Below are 21,924 nucleotides of genomic sequence, written 5' to 3' on the forward strand. Positions count from 1 at the left end.
TCTTTTGGAATCACTAAGCAAAATTTCTGAGCATTACTGTGCATTAAAATAAATAAATAAAAAATAAATAAATCTGGAATGAAAGAATGAAGAAAACATGAGGGTCTTCATGAAGAAGGCAGAATTACACAACATTCAATTTAAGAAAAGTCAAATACAATGGAACCCCATTACAGTAATCATAAATGAGAAAGTATCGGATATAAAACAAGCCAATTTACATTCTCCAGAACACAGCAACCGCAGAGCAAATTCAGCAAGTGTTAAAGTCACATAACCCCAGTGGCAGGGTTATAATGGGGTACCACCATAGATGTTTCTTAATTGTAAAGCAATGATTTCCATTCAAATATCATGAGAACATGGACTTTTAAGAGATTACATAAAATTTACTCAGCTGAACCTTGTTAACTTCATTAAAGCAATAGACAGGTTTAAATTAATAATATTATTATCTGAAAGATGGTATTTTTCTAAACAAATATGCCCTTGATGAACATAATGCATGTTAGGTAACTGTCTGATAACTGAAATGAATCGGATATTTATCATGGAGACATCTCTCTCAAAGCCCATGCACCATTGAGCCCTCTGCTGTTTCTATCCTACCATTATTCAATGGATTATCTATAAGAATCAAAATCAGCACACCTACCTTATGCCATAAGGAAAAAGAATGGCAACAGACATAATCTGAAGTCTAATGATTTGATATGCTTTTGACTGACTAACCATCAGAACCTATAGTCATATTTTACAAACTCTGGGAATTCCTCCCATGTACCTTAAAGCTGCTTTAGGAACTGTGGAAAATAACATTATGCTCGAGCCACGTTCCCGAGAAACATTCTGACTGATTACTAGTAACAGCAACTGGAAAAGGACTGTTCTGACCAGAAGCAAACAGAACTTGGCACAGTTAGCACAGCTACTTTCCTATGCTGAAACTTTTCCAACATCATTTTCTAATTGCAAGTAATTCGTATTTGGTACAAATGTATTTCATTTCAATATCTGTACTCGACCAAGAACATAGTTATATCAGAGAGTGCTCATAGATACTCAGACATCTTCTCTTAGCCAATAAGTCCTCACTAGTAGATTAAAAGAGTAATGTCTGCACTCTGTAAAGTGTATGCTATAGGATATACTCCCAGACTCAGTCGTAGCACTGCTTTTGATTTGAGTTCTCAGGGTTAACTGTTCTGTGTTCCTTCATAGTCAGTGCCTATAAAAACTGAGCACCATGTGGACGGTTTTACAGATCATCCACTCAATACAGACTATCAGAAGAGACCATGTTGCCTCTTAGTAAACTAGTTCCTTCAATGTGCCCAGAGTTGAGGGAATCATCTGAAATTTTATCTCCATCCTTTATACCTCAATGGAAACTTAATATTTTTTTCTATAAGAATATTTTAGTTCCCTTTAATGTGAAGGCAGGTCCCGCCCTGCGAAACCTCCTATTTATTTTTTTCTAATCATTTACTGTTAACTGGTTATACAGCATGCAGACTTTTAAAAAGTATTAGACATCTTAAGATGCTAGAACAAGAAAGTATCATTAGTTTGAGACATAAATGATATAGTAATCCTACCTATACTATTATAAAACTTGGGCAAATATCAATCATACTTAATTTTTTAACTAAGATGAAAGTTATAAAGTCTACATTGCAGAAAAATCATAATATTAAAATATATGATTCACAGAGAAGCAATCTTTTTTCACAGCAAGCTTAGCTTTGAAATATACAAAAATTAAATACTATTCAATGCAGCACTTATATTGCCAATTTATCTTAATTGCCTTTATTGAAGCATGACAGTACCCTTTTTCTTTGACTACCAAGCATGACATAAAGCTCACCATGTGAAAATATTTTCAATACAATGCTTAGTTTCTTGAGCCATGTGCAACATGATCGGAAAAACCCTGGGGTTTCTCCCTGGATTTCGAGTCATTTTATTTTGTTTCAATTCTGTGGCCTAATTTTTTTTTTTTAATAAAACACAGGTTCTGAGCATATGACATTTTGAAGTAAAGCAATCAAAGAACAAGGGATACTATTTTAACATTCAAGAAAGAAGGAAGAAGTAATCAAACCTGCTGCAAAATAATGAAATGTTCTGACTAATGGAATAATGTGTGATGGAACAGGTGGAAATCTGAAAATGCGACAGAAAAGCAGACCTCTTCTTAGAACTAGATGCTGAGTTTGTGCTGCCTCCGGGAGGAAAGTCGCTATAAAAAGAGTCGCCATCGCCAGGCTTTTTTACATAATCTCCCTGGGGTAACTGTCTAAGGCATAATAAACATTTCAGAGTCAGAAAACAAGACACACACATGAACACAGACATATACAAATATTATTTCAAGAAAAAGGGAGGGGAGGGATAATGGTCTACATGATCAAATCTATAACACATGAGGTTATTAATCAATGCGACAAGTTCAACTCATTCCAGCTGTGGAGGTCAGAAATGTAATCATGGAGACTTTGTAGGGTGGGTGAACAAAGCCTTTTTTTTTTTTTTCAGGAGAAATATGGAAAGATGAGTTATTTTCAATGCGACCTCATTCTACCTAGAGATGTTAACTACAATAGCTTCTGTCTCTTAAAATGATATTGAAGATGTGTTTGTACATTCCTTGCTCCAATAAAGCAGGGCATTTTTTTCAAATGTGATGAATAAATTCTTTATCATTTGAAATACACTATCACCTTGATTTGGTTTTGAAAGACTGCATTGCTTATTGGTATTCTATAATTAAATCCAAATCAAACCTCATTGGAATTTGGTGTTCAGTTTGCAGCTTCATTATTTAAAGGAAGTTTAAACGAATCAAACTTGAATCAAAACTATAACTTTATACCAGACAGCAGAATGTGTTAAGGAATGTATTAGAGGAAGAAAGGGTTGAAGAGTAGCTGAGCTTCTTGGAGGACTATGGAAAAGCATCTATGACAGATGGTGGCCACAGTTGGCTATCTCCACCATAGCAGGAGGGAAAGGCAGGACCATCTGCTTAACCTGGGCTGCAGAAATTGAAGCCATTTGTCTCTTTATAAATGAGTCAGGAAGTCTCACTACCTCTCCTACAAGAACTGGAAAGACACCTTCAATACCCCCAACCCCCAGACAACTCTGCCTACAGCCAATCAAATCATTTAATGCATGGCCTCAAACAGCCAAATGCATCCAAATCTTGATCACTTTCGCTCATGCTATAGGTGGAGGTGTCAAAAGCTAGGGACAGACTAAGGATTTCCGACAGGTACACATCAATAAGTCTCCAACAAGCATAAGTTCCTAAGTCCCTTTCCAATTCAGTTTCTGTTAGTTACCCTGACTGTCTGTCTGCAGATACCAAGCTTTAAGCCTCACATCCCCTTTTCAGACGTTCCCTTGATAATATTGATTCCTATGGTGTTGAAATGTTAAAATGTTGCTTCTGACTAAACATCCTCTCCTACATCATTTGGATAACTTATACTCATAGATTACAAATCTGAAAAGGATTGCTCAGTTGATACAAATAAAGCGTGGATTTTACTTTCACCCTGAGTGATCTTTTTCTAGCTCTCCATACAATAACTAGGGGGGAAAATTCCACTAAACTAGTTTCTAAAACTAGCTCCAACCTTGACTGACAGAGGTATCACAAAAATAATGGAATCAGATGTGGAGTTAGAAAAGTCCCAGTTTAATATAGTTCTAGGATACTTCTTCCTTCACCATTCTGGCCACACTGTAAAAGTGACTTCACCCTAAAAGTATCCAGAACGCTGGTATTACTTCTTAGCAGTCACCTTAAAACCCCACAAGGAATAGAAGTAACTTCCCTAACATGGTAAATGCCGGTAACACATGATCAATTTCCTCACAGCTTTCTTGAGAGTTTTGGACATCCTTCACTGTCTGAACACTTATCCTTTCTACAGTACCCATTATATGTTAGTAGACCACTACTTCTCACTTATCCTTTCTACAGTACCCATTATATGTTAGTAGACCACTACTTCTCACTTATCCTTTCTACAGTACCCATTATATGTTAGTAGACCACTACTTCTCACTTATCCTTTCTACAGTACCCATTATATGTTAGTAGACCACTACTTCTCGCTTATCCTTTCTACAGTACCCATTATATGTTAGTAGACCACTACTTCTCGCTTATCCTTTCTACAGTACCCATTATATGTTAGTAGACCACTACTTCTTGCTTATCCTTTCTACAGTACCCATTATATGTTAGTAGACCACTACTTCTTGCTTATCCTCTCTACAGTACCCATTATATGTTAGTAGACCACTTCTTCTCACTTATCCTTTCTACAGTACCCATTATATGTTAGTAGACCACTACTTCTCACTTATCCTTTCTACAGTACCCATGTTAGTAGACCACTACTTCTCACTTATCCTTTCTACAGTACCCATTATATGTTAGTAGACCACTACTTCTCACTTATCCTTTCTACAGTACCCATTATATGTTAGTAGACCACTACTTCTCACTTATCCTTTCTACAGTACCCATTATATGTTAGTAGGCCTCTACTTCTCACTTATCCTTTCTACAGTACCCATTATATGTTAGTAGACCACTACTTCTTGCTTTAGTGAGGAGAGAGAATACCAGGCTCTTCTGATCCATAAAATAACATTTGCTATGAAAAATCACAGAAAGCCAACTACATGAGCTCCTGAAATTCTTTAATTATACTTCTTTTCCTAGTTGGTGACGTATTTTTATGGCATCTGTCTAAAATTTTTTAGTCCAGGGGGAGGGTATAGGTAACTTTTGGGATAGCATTTGAGATGTAAATAAAGAAAATATCTAAGAAAAAAATCATAATAAAAAATTTTTTAGTGGTTTTATGTTTGCCAATTTGGATCCTGAAAATAATTATTTGGATTGACGAGTGCTAAGTTTTCAAATGGGAAATTTTCTGTGTATTTATTATGCCATATACAAATATTTTAGACACATCCATGTTTATATAATAATTAATAAAAAAGATGCTTTGAAACTGAATTATTTTTCCTAAAAAAAAAATCAACCTTTGCTACATTCATTTTTTTCTCTAATATACAACCTCTAGGTTGAACTGATGTGCCTTATTAAATAACTTTTTTTAAGGAATTTCTATTCGCTACACAAGGAAATATACCCATAACTTAATGGTTTTGGGTAGGCAGACTATGCAACCTATATTACTATTTCCCTGCATCTATAACGTACAAGCTTAGTAACTATTTTTATTCTACTTTAGATAACAATGTGTTCATAACAATAAACCAGCTGGTATTAAGCATTATAAATTTCAACATCAAAAAAGATTTTCTTGTACTAACCCCAAAGTCTTTAGATAAATGGTTGATCAAATTAAAAGAGAAATTTGATTTTCTTTAAAAGTATTTATTGAGTAGTGATATTTGTCCCATCAATCCAAATACATATTCAAAAACTGATCAGTGAGAAAAGGTATCCAGGTCATAATCTCAGTGTGAAGGAGACATTTCTTCATTCCCTTGTTAGTGTCTGAGCTGTCTCTTATAGGAATTTACTCTCTTGTTTTGAGAAATATCATATAAGGTATACCAAGTCATGTTGACAGATGATGAATATCACTGAAATATGAAGAATGTAAACAAAAAGAAAAAAAGAAAAAGAAAGAAAAAGGAAAAAAAACAAGAAAGATATGGGAGAGAAAAGGTGGGGAATCCACGAACAGAAAATAAAATGGATAAAGAGAGATAAAGGGGATGTTGGGGAAAAGACTTTGTTTAAAGGGAAACAACAGAGGGGAGAGATAAAGTCTAATTACAATGTTCCTCACTGATCACAGTGATGTGTAGTTATTGCAAACACAGAGAAAGAATTCCAGCCAAAAGTGGATGTTTTATAAATTTAAGTTCAGCAAGTGATCCTTACCCTATTTGTATTTGCAAACCTGACTAAAAACTAAAATTTACAGTTCTTGTGGTAAACCATAAAGCTGTCATGCTCAATATAATTTTCCCTCAACAAAACAGTAAGATTGACTCAGGAGAAAAGATAGAAGTTTTGTTGCCTGGAGGATTTAAAGAATGAGGTAAGCAGTCATCTTTCCAATGACTCCACATCTAAGGCTTCACTGTGGCCCCATTGTTCCACGATTCCCAGTCTTCCCAATATGACACTGAAGGACTATTTTATATATACATGTGTTTGTATATTGTTATTATTATATGTGTGTGGAGTTAAAAGGACTTCCATTAAGTCCCAGAATGGGGTTGCTATTGTTTTTGTTCAACAGGAAGTTTGTTATCTAATTCATTTATAGAATTGTAAGCTTGTCTTCTTTAAAAATTTTGAACATTATGCCCAATTTGACAGTTCTAAGCCATTCTATGTTAATAGTGATCTGGCAAATGGTCATATATTAAATATTGCTTGAAGCATAAATGCCAAAGCAAAGTCTACACAGGTGAGAGTGTGCACTACAGAAGCTAACAGCTTCTGGGTAAGGCGGGAGCCACAGAGCTTCTGAGTCAGCCCCCTTTTCAGGCTCCAGACATCTGGGCACCTTCCTGGCCAGAGGATAGGTGTCCACCCAGCCCAGAAGGGCTTTGCCTCAGCATCGGCGGGAACCATCTTGGTTCTGGGACTCCGCCAAAAGTAGTCTGCACAGGTGAGAGTATGAACTACAGAAGCTAACAGCTTCTGGAACAGGCCAAAGCAACACAGCTTCTGGGAATGGTCCTGTTTTGGGCCTTCATCTTCTGCCAGGAGGGAGGTCCAAACACCAGATATCTGTGCACCTTCCCTGTAAGAGGAGAGCTTGCCTGCAGAGAGTGCTCTGACCACTGAAACTAAGAGGAGAGAGCTAGTCTCCCAATTTCGCTGATAGAGGCTAACAGAATCATCAGAGGAACAATCTCTGATCAAAGACAGCTATAAAAACTAACTCCAGAGATTACCAGATGGGGAAAGGTAAACATAAGAATCTTACTAACAGAAACCAAGACCACTCACTATCACAGGAACCCAGCACTCCCACTTCTCCCAGTCCAGGGCACCCCAATACACCCGAAAGGCTAGACCCAGATTTAAAAGAATATCTCATGATGATGGTAGAGGATATCAAGAAGGACTTTAATAACTCACTTAAAGAAATACAGGAGAACACTGCTAAACAGGTAGAGGACATTAAAGAAGAAACAAAAAAACCCCTTAAAGAATTGCAGGAAAACAGAACCAAACAGGTGATGGAATTGAATAAAACCATCCAAGACCTAAAAAGGGAAGTAGACACAATAAAGAAAACCAAAAGTGAGGCAACGCTGGAGATAGAAACCCTAGGAAAGAAATCTGGAACCATAGATGCGAGCATCAGCAACACAATACAAGACATGGAAGAGAGAATCTCAGGTGCAGAAGATTCCATAGAGAACATCGGCACAACAATCAAAGAAAATGGAAAACGCAAAAAGATCCTAACTCAAAACATCCAGAAAATCCAGGACACAAAAAGAAGACAAAACCTACAGATAATAGGAGTAGATGAGAATGAAGATTTTCAACTCAAAGGGCCAGCAAATATCTTTAACAAAATTATAGAAGAAACTTCCCAAACCTAAAGAAAGAGATGCCCATGAACATACAAGAAGCCTACAGAATTCCAAATAGACTGGACCAGAAAAGAAATTCTTCCCAACACATAATAATCAGAACAATAATGCACTAAATAAAGATAGAATATTAAAAGCAGTAAGGGAAAAAGGTCAAGTAACATATAAAGGCAAGCCTATCAGAATTACACCAGACTTTTCACCAGAGACTATGAAACCCAGAAGATCCTGGACAGATGTTATACAGACGCGAAGAGAACACAAATGCCAGCCTAGGCTACCATACCCAGCCAAACTCTCAATTACCATACATGGAGAAAACAAAGTATTTCAGGACAAAACCAAATTCACACATTATCTACCCATGTATCCAGCCCTTCAGAGGATAATAACAAAACAAAAACAAAAAACAAAAAACAAAAAAAAACAAAAAACAAAACAAAACAAACCCAAACAAACAAACAAACAAACAATACAAGGACAGAAACCACCTCCTAGAAAAAGCAAGACGGTAATCCCACAACAAACCTAAAAAAAGACAGCCAAAAGAACAGAATGCCAACTTTAACAACAACAACAAAAATAGGAAGCAACAATTACTTTTCCTTAATATCTCTTAATATCAATGGACTCAACTCCCCAATAAAAAGACATAGACTAACAAACTGGCTACACAAACAGGACCCAACATTTTGCTGCTTACAGGAAACTCATCTCAGAGAAAAAGATAGACACTACCTCAGAATGAAAGGTTGGAAAACAATTTTCAAGCAAATGGTCTGAAGAAACAAGGAGGTGTAGCCATTCTAATATCTAATAAAATCTACTTCCAACCCAAAGTCATCAAAAAAGACAAAGAGGGGCACTTCATACTCATCAAAGGTAAAATCTTCCTCAAGGAACTCTCAATTCTGAATATCTATGCTCCAAATACAAGGGCAGACACATTCATTAAAGAAACTTTAGTAAAGCTCAAAGCACACAATACACCTCACACAATATTAGTGGGAGACTTCAACACACCACTTTCACAAATGGATAGATCATGGAAACAGACACTAAACAGGGACACAGTGAAACTAACAGAAGTTATGAAACAAATGGACCTGACAGATATCTACAGAATTTTATCCTAAAACAAAAGGATATACCTTCTTCTCAGAACCTCATGGTACCTTCTCCAAAATCGACCACATAATTGGTCACAAAACAAGCCTCAACAGATACACAAATACTGAAATTGTCCCATGCATCCTATCAGATCACCATGGACTAAGGCTGATCTTCAATAACAAAATAAATAATGGAAAGCCAACATTCACGTGAAAACTGAACAACACTCTTCTCAATGATACCTTGGTCAAGGAAGGAATAAAGAAAGAAATTAAGGACTTTTTGGAGTTTAATGAAAATGAAGCCACAACATATCCAAACTTATGGGACACAATGAAAGCATTTCTAAGAGGAAAACTCATAGCTCTGAGTGCCTCCAAAAAGAAACTAGAGAGAGCACACATTAGCAGCCTGACAACACACCTAAAACCTATAGAACAAAAGGAAGCAAATTCACCCAAGAGGAGTAGAAGGCAGGAAATAATCAAACTCAGGGGTGAAATCAACCAAGTAGAAACAAGAAGAACTATTCAAAGAATCAACCAATTGAGGAGCTGGTTCTTTGAGAAAATCAACAAGATAGATAAACCCTCAGCCAGACTCACTAGAGGACACAGGGAAAGCATCCTAATTAACAAAATCAGAACTGAAAAGGGAGACATAACAACAGATCCTGAAGAAATCCAAAACACCATCAGATCCTTCTACAAAAGGCTATACTCAACAAAACTGGAAAACCTGGACGAAATGGACAAATTTCTAGACAGATACCAGGTACCAAAGTTAAACCAAGATCAGGTTAATGATCTAAACAGTCCTATATTCCCTAAAGAAATAGAAGCAGTCATTAATAGTCTCCCAACCAAAAAAAGCCCAGGACCAGACGGGTTTAGTGCAGAGTTCTATCAGAATTTCAAAGATCTAATCCCAGTTCATCACAAACTATTCCACAAAATAGAAACAGAAGGTACTCTACCCAACTCACTCTATGAATCCACAGTTACTCTGATACCTAAACCACAAAAAGACCCAACAAAGATAGAGAACTTCAGACCAATTTCCATTAAGAATATCATTGAAAAAATCCTCAATAAAGTTCTTGCTAACCGAATCCAAGAACACATCAAAACAATCATCCATCCTGACCAAGTAGGTTTTATCCCAGGGATGCAGGGATGGTTCAATATACGGAAATCCATCAACGTAATCCAGTATATAAACAAACTCAAAGACAAAAACCACATGATCATCTCGTTAGATGCAGAGAAAGCATTTGACAAAATCTAACACCCATTCATGATAAAAGTCTTGGAAAGATCAGGAATTCAAGGCTCATATATAAACATGATAAAAAGCAATGAATGGCAAACCAGTAGCAAACATCAAAGTAAATGGTGAGAAGCTGGAAGCAATCCCACTAAAATCAGGGACTAGACAAGGCTGTCCACTCTCTCCCTACGTATTCAACATTGTCCTTGAAGTCCTAGCCAGAGCAAGTAGACAACAAAAGGATATCAAGGGGATACAAATTGGAACGGAAGAAGTCAAAATATCTCTTTTTGCAGATGATATGATAGTATATATAAGTGACCCTAAAAATTCCACTAGAGAACTCCTAAGCCTGATAAACACCTTCAATGAAGTAGCTGGATATAAAATTAACTCAAAAAAGTCAATGGCCTTTCTCTACACAAAGGATAAACAGGCTGAGAAAGAAATTAGGGAGACAATACCCTTCTCAATAGTCACAAATAATATAAAATACGTTGGTGTGACTCTAACTAAGGAAGTGAAAGATCTGTATAATAAGAACTTAAAGTCTCTGAAGAAAGAAATTAAAGAAGATCTCAGAAGATGGAAAGATCTCCCATGCTCATGGATTGGCAGGATCAATATAGTAAAAATGGCTATCTTGCCAAAAGCAATCTACAGATTCACTGCAATTCCCATCAAATTCCAACTCAATTCTTCAACGAATTAGAAAGGGCAATTGGCAGATTCATCTGGAATAACAAAAAACCTAGGATAGCAAAAACTCTTCTCAAGGATAAAAGTACCTCTGGTGGAATCATCATGCCTGTCTTAAAGCTTTACTACAGAGCAATTGTGATAAAAACTGCATGGTACTGGTATAGCGACAGAGAAGTAGACCAATGAAATAGAATTGAAGACCCAGAGATGAACCCACACACCTATGATCACTTGATCTTTGACAAGGGAGCTAAAACCATCCAGTGGAAGAAAGACAGCATTTTCAACAAATGGTGCTGGCACAACTGGCTGTTATCATGTAGAAGATTGCGAATTGATCCATTACTATCTCCTTGTACTAAGGTCAAATCTATGTGGATTAAGGAACTCCACATAAAGCCAGAGACACTGAAACTTATAGAGGAGAAAATAGGGAAAAGCCTCGAAGATATGGGTACAGGTGAAAAATTCCTGAATAGAACAGCAATGGCTTGTGCTGAAAGATGGAGAATCGATAAATGGGACCTCATAAAGTTGCAAAGCTTCTGCAAGGCAAAAGACACCGTCAATAAGACAAAAAGACCACCAACAGATTGGGAAAGGATCTTTACCTATCCTAAATCAGATAGGGGACTACTATCCAATATTTATAAAGAACTCAAGAAGGTGGACTCCTGGAAATCAAATAACCCCATTAAAAATGTGGTTCATAGCTGAACAAAGAATTCTCACCTGAGGAATACCAAATGGCAGAGAAGCACCTGAAAAAATGTTCAACATCCTTAATCATCAGGGAAATGCAAATCAAAACAACCCTGAGATTCCACCTCACACCAGTCAGAATGGCTAAGATTAAAAATTCAGGTGACAGCAGATGCTCTGGAGGATGTGGAGAAAGAGGAACACTCCTCCATTTTTGGTGTGATTGCAAGCTTGTACAACCACTCTGGAAACCAGTCTGGCGGTTCCTCAGAAAATTGGACACAGTACTACAGGAGGATCCCACAATACCACTCCTGGGCATATACCCAGAAGATGTTCCAACTGGTAAGAAGGACACATGCTCCACTATGTTCATAGCAGCCTTATTTATAATAGCCAGAACCTGGAAAGAGCCCAGATGCCCCTCAACAGAGGAATGGATACAGAAAATGTGGTACATCTACACAATGGAGTACTACTCAGCTATTAAAAAGAATGAATTTATGAAATTCCTAGGCAAATGGATGGACATGGAGGGCGTCATTCTGAGTGACGTAACCCAATCACAAAGGAACTCACACAATCTGTACTCACTGATAAGTGGAGATTAGCCCTGACACGTAGGATACCCAAGATATAAGATACAATTTGCTAAACTCATGAAGCTCAAGAAGAATGAAGACCAAAGTGTGGATATTTTGCCCCTTCTTAGAATTGGGAACAAAACACCCATGGAAGAGTTACAGACAGAAAGTTTGGAGCTGTGACAAAAGGATGGACCATCTAGAGACTGTCATATCCGGGGACCCATCCCATAATCAGCTTCCAAAAGCTGACACCATTGCATATACTAGCAAGCTTTTGCTGAAAGGACCCAGATAGAGCTGTCTCTTGTGAGACAATGCCGGGGCCTAGCAAACACAGAAGTGGATGCTCACAGTCAGCTATTGGATGGATCACAGGGTCCCCAATGGAGGAGCTAGAGAAAGTACCCAAGGAGCTAAAGGGATCTGCAATCCTATAGGTGGAACAACAATATGAACTAACCAGTACTCCTCTTGAGCTCGTGTCTCTAGCTGCATATGAATCAGAAAATGGCCTAGTCGGCCATCAGTGGAAAGAGAGGCCCATTAGTCGTGCAAACTTTATATGCCTCATTACAGGGGAATGACAGGGCCAAGAAGAGGGAATGGGTGGGTGGGGCAGTGGGTGGGGAAGCATGTGGGGGACTTTTGGGATAGCATTGGAAATGTAAATGAAATAATACCCAATAAAAAAAAAGAAAATAAACAAAGGAATGGATACATTAAATTTGTGGTACATTTAAAAAATAAAAAAATAAATAAATGCCAAAGCAAAACTTCATGGTTTACCAGCCAAAAAGCATGTATGGACCTCAACCTGGCTGATGACTACTGCTGTCCTCTTGCTTGACCACCATGCTTTAAGAATTACAAAGAACTCTGACCTTATAGTGGAGAGAAGTTAGTGATTTTCCTATACCACACAAGAGTAGAATAATGACTAATTTCTTGCCTGTAGGGCTTCCCACTATAGAACCACAGAGGCAATCCTAATTTAAAGGTAAAAATAACATAAAAATTCTTGCCTTTAGACCCTGGCATCTTTGGAACTGGGTGGGCCTTTATTTGAAGTGTGTGGATAATTTTAGAAGACCGAAAATGTACTGACTTATGCTGTGTCTGCTGGACCAATCCTTTCCCCCTCTAATGCATAGTGCCCCAAAGAATTCCCATAAAGATACTTGAATGCATAACGTCCACACTTTGTTGCGTTCTCCTTTGAAAATGATTACACGGAACATCATTGTGTTTCATCAACCATGGTATCTGAACAGCTCTCACTACACTTATTATCTGCTCCTAATCTGCCAGCGGCATGCAGTGGGACAGAGGAAACCTTAAGCAGGAAGCTGGGCAAATACACTGAACCTATAACTGAATAGTATGTGATGTGTAGTACCTGGTGTGGGTTTGTTTATCCGTTTCTGAGATAACAGTTTAGTTTTTGGTAGAGCAAGTAGAATTAACAGTCTTAGAAATGTGAGAAGAGAAATGTCCATCTCCATACTATGCCGACTTAGACAAAACCATAATTGTTATAAAAATCGTGGATGCTCTGTCTCTTTTTGTACTGTTTGCTAAATGGAGACAATAAGGCTACGCTAGATAGGTGTTTGGCTTTCTATGGGCTTTACAGGAGACATAAAAGCTCAGAGATTCTAACTATGCAAATTTCTTCTTTAGCTACTTTTATAATTATCAGATCATACAAAACTACTTTCTTACATAAAGAGACCTGATTCACAAGTGGAAAACATCTCCTTGATAGCAAAAATTGATAAACTTTGTAAGTTATGAAAATTATTACTACCACAACAGTACAAAAATAAATTCTCTCAGACAGTATTAGATAATTATGTATTATAAACATGAAGGCAAACCAAAAAACCAATGTAAACAAACATGACAACTTAACATAAAGTTTGTTTCTGATGAAAAAAATCTATTTGTATATATATATTGCTATTAAACATAACAATATTAATTATTATTTCAAAATCGTAAAGGATCAAGGATTATTATTACATAAAACACAAAAATCTACTTGAAACTGCATGTATGAGTTCCAACAGTGACACAAAGGGTTAAAGATTTCAGTCATAAATTCAGGTCACTGTCATCACATACCTCTGTTCTCGGTAGTTTCTGTTCACAGACAGAAGAAAGGAAGAAAACAACGCGTTAGTTACTTATAGAAGCCCATGAGCAGAACGTTAAACACCTCCCCGCGTCCCTAGCACTCGCTGAACCATCGTCCTCAGAGGAATTGGAACTATAAGGTTAAAATCAGGAACATGCACAGAATTTCACTTTATCATAAGAAGAGATGACACTAAAGTGACAGTATTGCCAAACAATTACCCGTTTTAATTTACTATGTAGTAATGTTAAAGATTTGCTTGTTTTTATTTTATGTATATTTGTGCGTTGCCTGCATGGATGTATCTATACTATATGTATGCCTAGTGCTCTTGGAGCTTCAGAAGTGGGGTACAGATGATTATGCAGGTGCTTGGAACCAAGCTTGGGTCTTTTGCGAGAGCAGCAAGCACTCTACCCTTGAGCCACGTCTCCAGCCAAGCTGCCCATTTTAAAAGGCACAAGTTAGGTTGTAATACTTAAAGAGTAACTGTTTTCTCAGTATCAGTGTCATTGCACCAAATACTTAATAATGATCTAGAGCCAATCTTACTGGTTTTAATTTTTTATTTATCTATTTTTACTTTATAAGTATGTGTGTTTTGCCTGCATGTATGTCTCTGCAGCATATATATGCACTACTCATAGAAGCCAAAAGAGAGTGTCTGATCCTCCACAACTAAGAATGAAAATGGGCCCTCTGGAAGATGAGCTAATAGTCTTACCCACTGAGCTATCTCACCAGGCTTGCCAATTCTATTTTAAATATAGGCCTTTGTATAAATATGAAATAGTTACATATCTATAGCTGTAGATAGAGATAGATTATATAGATACAGATATGTGATAGATTAACAGATATAGATGAGTGAATTCTAATTGAAAATAGCAAAAATAATTCAATTATTTGCACAAATTAACTACATTTCATAGAAATAAGTCCTACCTTTCTCCTATTGAAATATAAACATCTGACTACATCAACTATAGCTCACTCTTAGAAGCTCAAGTAGGAGAACATACAACCACTCCAGAGCGATATATTCATTATGTATGGTCAATAAAAATGCATTAAAATAAAGCTGGCCCTTCATAGGAATTAATAACATCTTACTCAAGCGTCATACTGGATGCATTTGCTCACTGTTTAATTTCCAGTTTTGATTTGACCATGATCCAAAATAAACTTACATGACTTTCATAATAAACTAACCTTAAACAAAAATTAATTCAGAAGCATGAATAATGTACTAGCGGTAATTTTTTTTCAAAAGTCACTGCTTTCTATCTTGATGCAATTGAATGTTAATGTTTTGAAGGCATATTAGAAAGTCAAGTGACCGGATCATGTGGTGTTCTGTCCTTCAGGTACAGCATGGGTGGCGCCTTCACCTACCAGTCCATTCTGTTATGTATGGCTAACGAGAAGCAGATAGGATAAAAGTGATTTTCTTTCCAGTCTATTAGCTATCAGACATGGGAAACGTGAGCCTGGCATCTTTCTATGCAATGTTTTACTTTCTCATCTCATTCTGGGCCCCACAGCTCTGAGTCAGTGTCCTTTGCTTCCTGTCCCTCCTCGAAGGCTTGGGGAAAGGAGTTAGGGCCACAGTTTTGTAACTTCAACCAGAATTTTAAAAATTATTTTCATAGTTTAATTCCTCCAATAGAATGTCTACATTCTCACTCTGTTTCCAAACATATTCTGAGCTGGGTGTGGTGGTGCACACCTTTAATCCCAATACTTAGGAGGCAAAAGAAGTTCAAAGCCAGCCTGGCCTATAAGTGAGTTCAAAGCTAGACAGGACTACAGAGTAAGATCCTGTCAGAAAAACAAAACAAATAAATAAACAAACAAAAATCCAAATAAACATATTCGGAATAATTTTTAAAAACTCTAAAACCTTGATTTTAGGTTAAATTATTTCTATTACTTTATAAATAATTATTAGGAATACTAGTATATAGGGATACTAATAAAAATTGTAGGGCTAGTACAATATGAATGAGATTTCTTAATCAAATTTTAAAATGTATACATTTAGAAATGCTAAAAAGAAAAATGTAACTCCCCTGAAGAAAACAGGTAATTTCTACAGACAAAGATAATTTCATTAGCAATAGGCATGTTTTAGTTTCAACTTTTCTGAACAATAATATTGTCCAGGATTACATAAATGAAATACCCACATATATCAGCAAGTAGTAGAAACTCACACACTCTGGAACAATTTTTATGTAAACAAGTAAAATAATTGAGCTATAACAAAACATCAGTGCTTATGGTAGACATTAGTATGGGTGTCCTGCATCAGAGACGTTAAAAAGGAGCGTCTCAACACAAAGTTCATTTGCTTGTGGCATGAAGAAAGCCTTTTCTTTCAGACATCCATGTTTATAAGTGCCCAAATCACACTTCGCAAATGGAAATATACAAGATGCTCAAATGTATTCAGAATCTCTTACAACTGATCTAGGGCTAGGTACCAATTTAATCAGGGCCAAGCCAAGTGTGGTGCTGTGAGCTCTTTTCCCAGGCTATCCCATGTACAAGAACCAAGCTACTTCATTATGCTGTCTGGTTTAGTTAATATAGCCATCCATAAATGGCTTCCTAAATTTTAACATTGGCAGCATACAAGCCATAAAATAATTGTTCTCCCTTTCAGTAAAACCCGTGTAGGGTTTTAATTTTACAAATAATTGTTGCATGAACATTTAAAGGTGTCTCCTTTGATTCTACTGGTTTCAGACCACAGTAGGTGACAGCCATACTGCTTCCTGTAAGATAGTTTACTGCTGTGAATGTTTGACATATAATGACCCAAAGAACAAAGATGATTTTATATATACACCCACAGAGTCAATATTAAATTTAAAATCAATTTGTGTGTGTATGTGTGTGTGTTTATGTGTATTTGTATAGTGTGTGTGTGTGTGTGTGTGTGTGTGTGTGTGTGTGTGTGCGTGCACTGTACATATGTGCATGGGAGGGCAAGAACCTTTAAAGGCCAGAAAACATTGTCAAATCCCCTAAAGCTGGGGATATAAGTAGTTTTGAGTCACCTGATGTGGGTGTTGGGAACTGAACTCTGTAAGAGCAGGATGTATTTTTTAACTGCTGATCCATCTCTATGGCCCCAAATCTAAGCTGTTTTAATCCCCAATTTAGTGATTTGAATTTGATCCAGGAAGGACAAATGCTATTAAATGAGGTTAACCTCCAGATGTTGGGTTTTCCAAATGGAAGACTCCAGAGCTAGGGCACTGACTGGGAAATTACCAGAGACAGTAAAATGCAATATTAAGTTGAAATGTTGAAGAGATGAGCTATCCATTATAGCTTGGATCTAAATATCCACAAAAGCTTATGTGTTAAATGCATGGTCCTTATGCAGCATTGCTTAAAATTAGGGTATTTAGAAGGTAATAAGATTACGGAGGTTTTCACATCATCAATGGGTTGATCCAATTCTGGATTCATAGCTGAATAGCTTTTTGGACGGAGGGATTACTACAGTGATGAGCTCTTGCTTTAGTGAGCAGCTTGCCTCCACCACTTGTTCTCCACCATGGTCTTCTGCCTTTACGCAAAGCAATGTGGTCGCATAACAATGGGTAGCAGCCTCTCAAACCAACCACCATGAACTTCTACTTCTAAGCTGCTTCCTCAGGTATTTCCCCAGTAATGCAAACCTAACCCAAGAATTAAATGTTTACACTTATAAACCATAGCACTAAATAGTTACTAGAAAACTAAGGAAAAATTTACATTTTAAGTCTACAAAAGGGAAATTTTAAATAGTAAATATAGAAATGTTTGAGAACATTTACTTAGCAAACATCTACGGCTACTAAATATTCAAATGTAGTATGACTCTCCACTTTTAAAAATTAAAAGAAAAAATTCTGTGCTGAGTTTGAAGCTTAAGAAGGAAACTGAATTTTGAAAGTGAGTCTTACAAGAGTGTGTTTTTTACAGGAAGAAACTCATCTGTACTAATGGCTATTAACAACACAAGGGCTTTGCCGTTAGCGTGATGCCCAGCATTCACTCATGGCCGTGTCACTCTAAGGACCTCAAACAGCAGTCAGTACTTGCAGAATAGGAAAAGATATGTTTGAAATCTAAACTGTAATAATGTATCGTTACTTCTAACCACACCGAGGCTGGGTAATCACAGACTCTTGGACTAGACTGATTTTTGATGCAAATACAAAGTAATGATATACCACCTTCCAGTTAACATTTATTCAAAATATTTTATAACTACACTGTAAACATTTCTAAGTCCCTTCCCTTCCCTTCCCTTCCCTTCCCTTCCCCTTCCTTCCTTCCTTCCTTCCTTCCTTCCTTCCTTCCTTCCTTCCTTCCTTCCTCCCTCCCTCCCTCCCTCCCTCCTTCCTTCCTTCCTCCTTCCTTCCTTCCTCCTTCCTTCCTCCTTCCTTCCTTCCTTCCTTCCTTCCTTCCTTCCTTCCTTCATCTCTGTTTCTGTCTCTGTCTGTCTCTGTCTGTCTCTGTCTCTCTGTCTCTCTGTCTCTCTGTCTCTGTCTCTCTCTGTCTCTCTGTCTCTCTGTCTCTCTGTCTCTCTGTCTCTCTCTGTCTCTCTCTCTCTCTCTCGTGTGAGTGTGTGTGTGTGTGTGCGCGCGCACACACATACATATTTGAGCACAGATATATAAATAGGATAGCAGATGGTGTCAGATCCCCTGGAAGTAGAGGTATATGTGTTTAGGCATTACCCAACAATGGTACTAGGAATTGAAAATGAGCCGTCTCCAAGAGCACTTGCCACTTTTACACACTGAGCCACCTCTCCAGGTCTTAATAAAAATTTATGGTGCATTTTGAAAGTAATACTACTGAAATATTTAACTTACTTATAACCCCAGGCAGTTATTCCTAAGATGAGGGCCAGCACTAAAATGGTGCCGGCAATTATTCCTATTATGATATTAGTGCCAGCAACACCTAGAAGGGAAGACAAGAAGGAAAATCAGTGATATGACATTCTTGTGGTAATTTTCTTCTCTACGTCTGTAATCATGCTGACAATATCACCTGTTTTGTAAAAAGGCTTTGGCTTTTTTCAAACCAAGACTTAGCATGTCTATCCACCCTTTCTGTTCTTGGATTTACACAAGGATCAATAAACTTGAACGACTACTTCTAAAGAATGTCTTTTAAAAAGCTACTGAGGTCTGATCTACAAGAAACACCCCAACCTGTAAAATACTGTCCACCTTCCACTAACACTTCTTAGAGCCCACCCAGCTGTCCCCAACAGCAACCCACACCCTTGGCTCCATATCCTGGGCCACAACTCTGGCAGGAGACTCCGGCTCTCCTGGAGGCTATGCCAGCATCTGAAACCTCAGAGGCCATATGGGTACCCCAGAGGCCGTGCCAGTTCTCAGAACTCCAGAATTCCAAAAGCAACACCAGTACTCCAAACCCCAGAAGTCATGTACGCTGCCAAAATCCGGTGTAGACACGCTATTGCACCCAAAGACATGCTGGTAAACAGAACCACAGGTCATTCAGGCCAAAAGACCAGAGAGGAAACAGAAACCAAGGGGAAAACATCCAACAAAGATAAACTCAGAAGTCAGCACCTCAATCTCTAATTACCCCAAACCCAGATGCCTCTAGGCCAGTGTAAGCACAAGCCAGGGCACCATGTCACCACCAGAGCCCTGGACATTCCAACTCAGCTCAAGCACAACACAAGAAAATCACCTCAAAACCAATTTTTTGAAGCTGATAGAGGTCCTTAAAAAGGAGGAAAAAAATAAAAATAAAAATCATCCATTTAAGAAGTCCAAGAAAGTTCACCTAACTGGGCTTTCTTGTCTTGCGTCAGTGGGAGAGAATATGCCTAGCCCTGATGAGTCTTGACATGCTAGAATGGGGTGGTGTGGGGGTGACATCCAGGAGGGGCCTCCACTCTCAAAGGAGAAGGGGAGGGGAATGGGAGGAGAGACTTGTGAGGGGAGTACCTGGATGGGGGGGGGGGGTAGGCAGCAATCAAGATATAAAGTGAATAAAATAAAAATTTTTAAAAAGTTCAGCAAAACAAACTATTAGAGGAAATGAATCCCTAAAAGAAAGCCAAAAAAAAAAAAAAATCAGGTAAAAGAAATGAATAAAACTGTTCAGGGACAGAAAATGGAAATAGAAATGACAAAGAAAACACAAACTGAGGGAATCCTGGAGATGGAAAACAATAACTACAGACACAACATCTCCAATCGAATAAGAGATTGAAGAGAGAATCTCAGGTGTAGAAGATATAATGGAAGAAATCAATATATCAGTCAAAAGTGCTAAATCTAAAAAGTTCCTGAAACAAAATATTCAGGAAATCTGGGACACTATTAAAAGACCAAAACCTAAGTAAAATAGGAATAGAAGAACACCACCTCAAAAATAATTCAGAGAATATTTTTAACAAAATCATATAAGGAAATTGTCATAACCCTAAGAAGCACATGTCTATAAAGGTACAAGAATCTTACAGAACAACAAATAATTTAGACCCGAAAAGGAAAAACCCCAACTTCCACATAATAATCAAAACACTAAACATACAGAGTAAAGAAACATTAAAAACTGCAATGGAAAAAAAGCCAAGTAACATAAAAAGGCAGACCTATTAGAATTACACCAGACTTTTTGATGGAGATTCTAAAATCCGGAAGGTCCTGAAAGATGAATACTCTAAGAGACCATGGATGTCAGCCCAGACTTCTATACCTAGCAAAATTTTCAATTACCATAGATGGAGAAAATAGGATATTTCATGACAAAGAGAAATTTAAACACTACCCACAAATCTGGTTGTACAGAAAATATTAGAAAAAATATCTACTCAAGGAGATTAACTACCCATGAAAACACAGTCAATAAATAATAATCTCATACCAGCAAAATCAGAAGAAGGAAAACATACAAGCACACACACACACACACACACACACACACACACACACACACACACCAGGTATCTTGCTACAAGCAGCCCTGGATATCCTAACATAGCTGAAGTATAAGATGATGAGTTTTAATCCATTATTATAATAGATAATAGAGGCCTTTGAGGAGGAAATGAACAAATTCCTTAAACACACACACAAAACCACCACCAATATCAAATGTAAATAGATCCATTCTTATCACCCTGCATAAAACTCTAGTCCAAGTGGATCAAGGACCTCAACATAAAACTAGATACAATGAAACTGATAGAAGAGAAAGTGGGGAATAATCTTGAATTCCTTCGCACAGGAGACAGCTTCCTGAAGAGAATGCCAATAGGGCAGGCACTGAGATTGACAATTAATAATGGGACCTGGCGAAACTGAAAAGCATCTATAAAACAAAGGACATTGTCAATAGGGCAAAAGACCAGCTTACTGAACGGGCAAATATTTTTACCACCTCCACATCTGACAAAGTGCCAAGTTCCAAAATGATCAAGAAACTAGATATCAATGATCCAAATAAGCCTTAATCAAAAACTGGAGTACAGATCTAAACAAAGACTTCTCTACAGAGGAACCTCAAATGGCTGAGAAGCACCTAAAAGTGTTCAACATCTGAGCCATTGGTAAATACAAATCTAAACTATTTTGAAACTTTACCTTACACCTTTCAGGATGGCTAAGATCAATAACACAAGTGACAGCTCATACTGGCAAGGATGTGGAGCAAGGGACACCCCTTCATTGCTGGTGTGAGTGCAAACTTGTACAACCACATGGGAAATCACTATGGCAGGTTCTCAGA

The 21,924-nt window shown here is 37.5% G+C and overlaps 1 protein-coding gene across 19 annotated transcripts in view; it reads right to left on the bottom strand.

Annotated features, from left to right (window-relative positions):
- The window catches only part of Adam22 (a disintegrin and metallopeptidase domain 22), a 295,966-nt gene that overhangs the window by 20,532 nt on the left and 253,510 nt on the right, over positions 1-21,924 (bottom strand). For 7 of the 19 annotated variants that reach the window (XR_376691.4, NM_001310440.1, XM_006503533.4 and 4 more), the window contains exons 25-27: positions 19,017-19,107; positions 14,124-14,141; positions 2,195-2,302 (exon numbers count right to left, since the gene is read on the bottom strand). Coding sequence is in view for 18 of the 19 variants with exons in the window: in NM_001310440.1 (NP_001297369.1) it covers positions 2,195-2,302; positions 14,124-14,141; positions 19,017-19,107 (217 nt within the window). In the remaining variant the exon portion in view is untranslated. Of the gene's footprint in view, positions 1-2,107; positions 2,303-14,123; positions 14,142-19,016; positions 19,108-21,924 lie in introns of all 19 variants that reach the window. The other 12 variants (NM_001098225.2, XM_006503540.4, XM_006503536.4 and 9 more) reach the window with 3 other exon arrangements.

The sequence above is a fragment of the Mus musculus genome, chromosome 5 (genome assembly GCF_000001635.26).
Source record: "Mus musculus strain C57BL/6J chromosome 5, GRCm38.p6 C57BL/6J".
Lineage (NCBI taxonomy): Eukaryota > Metazoa > Chordata > Mammalia > Rodentia > Muridae > Mus > Mus musculus.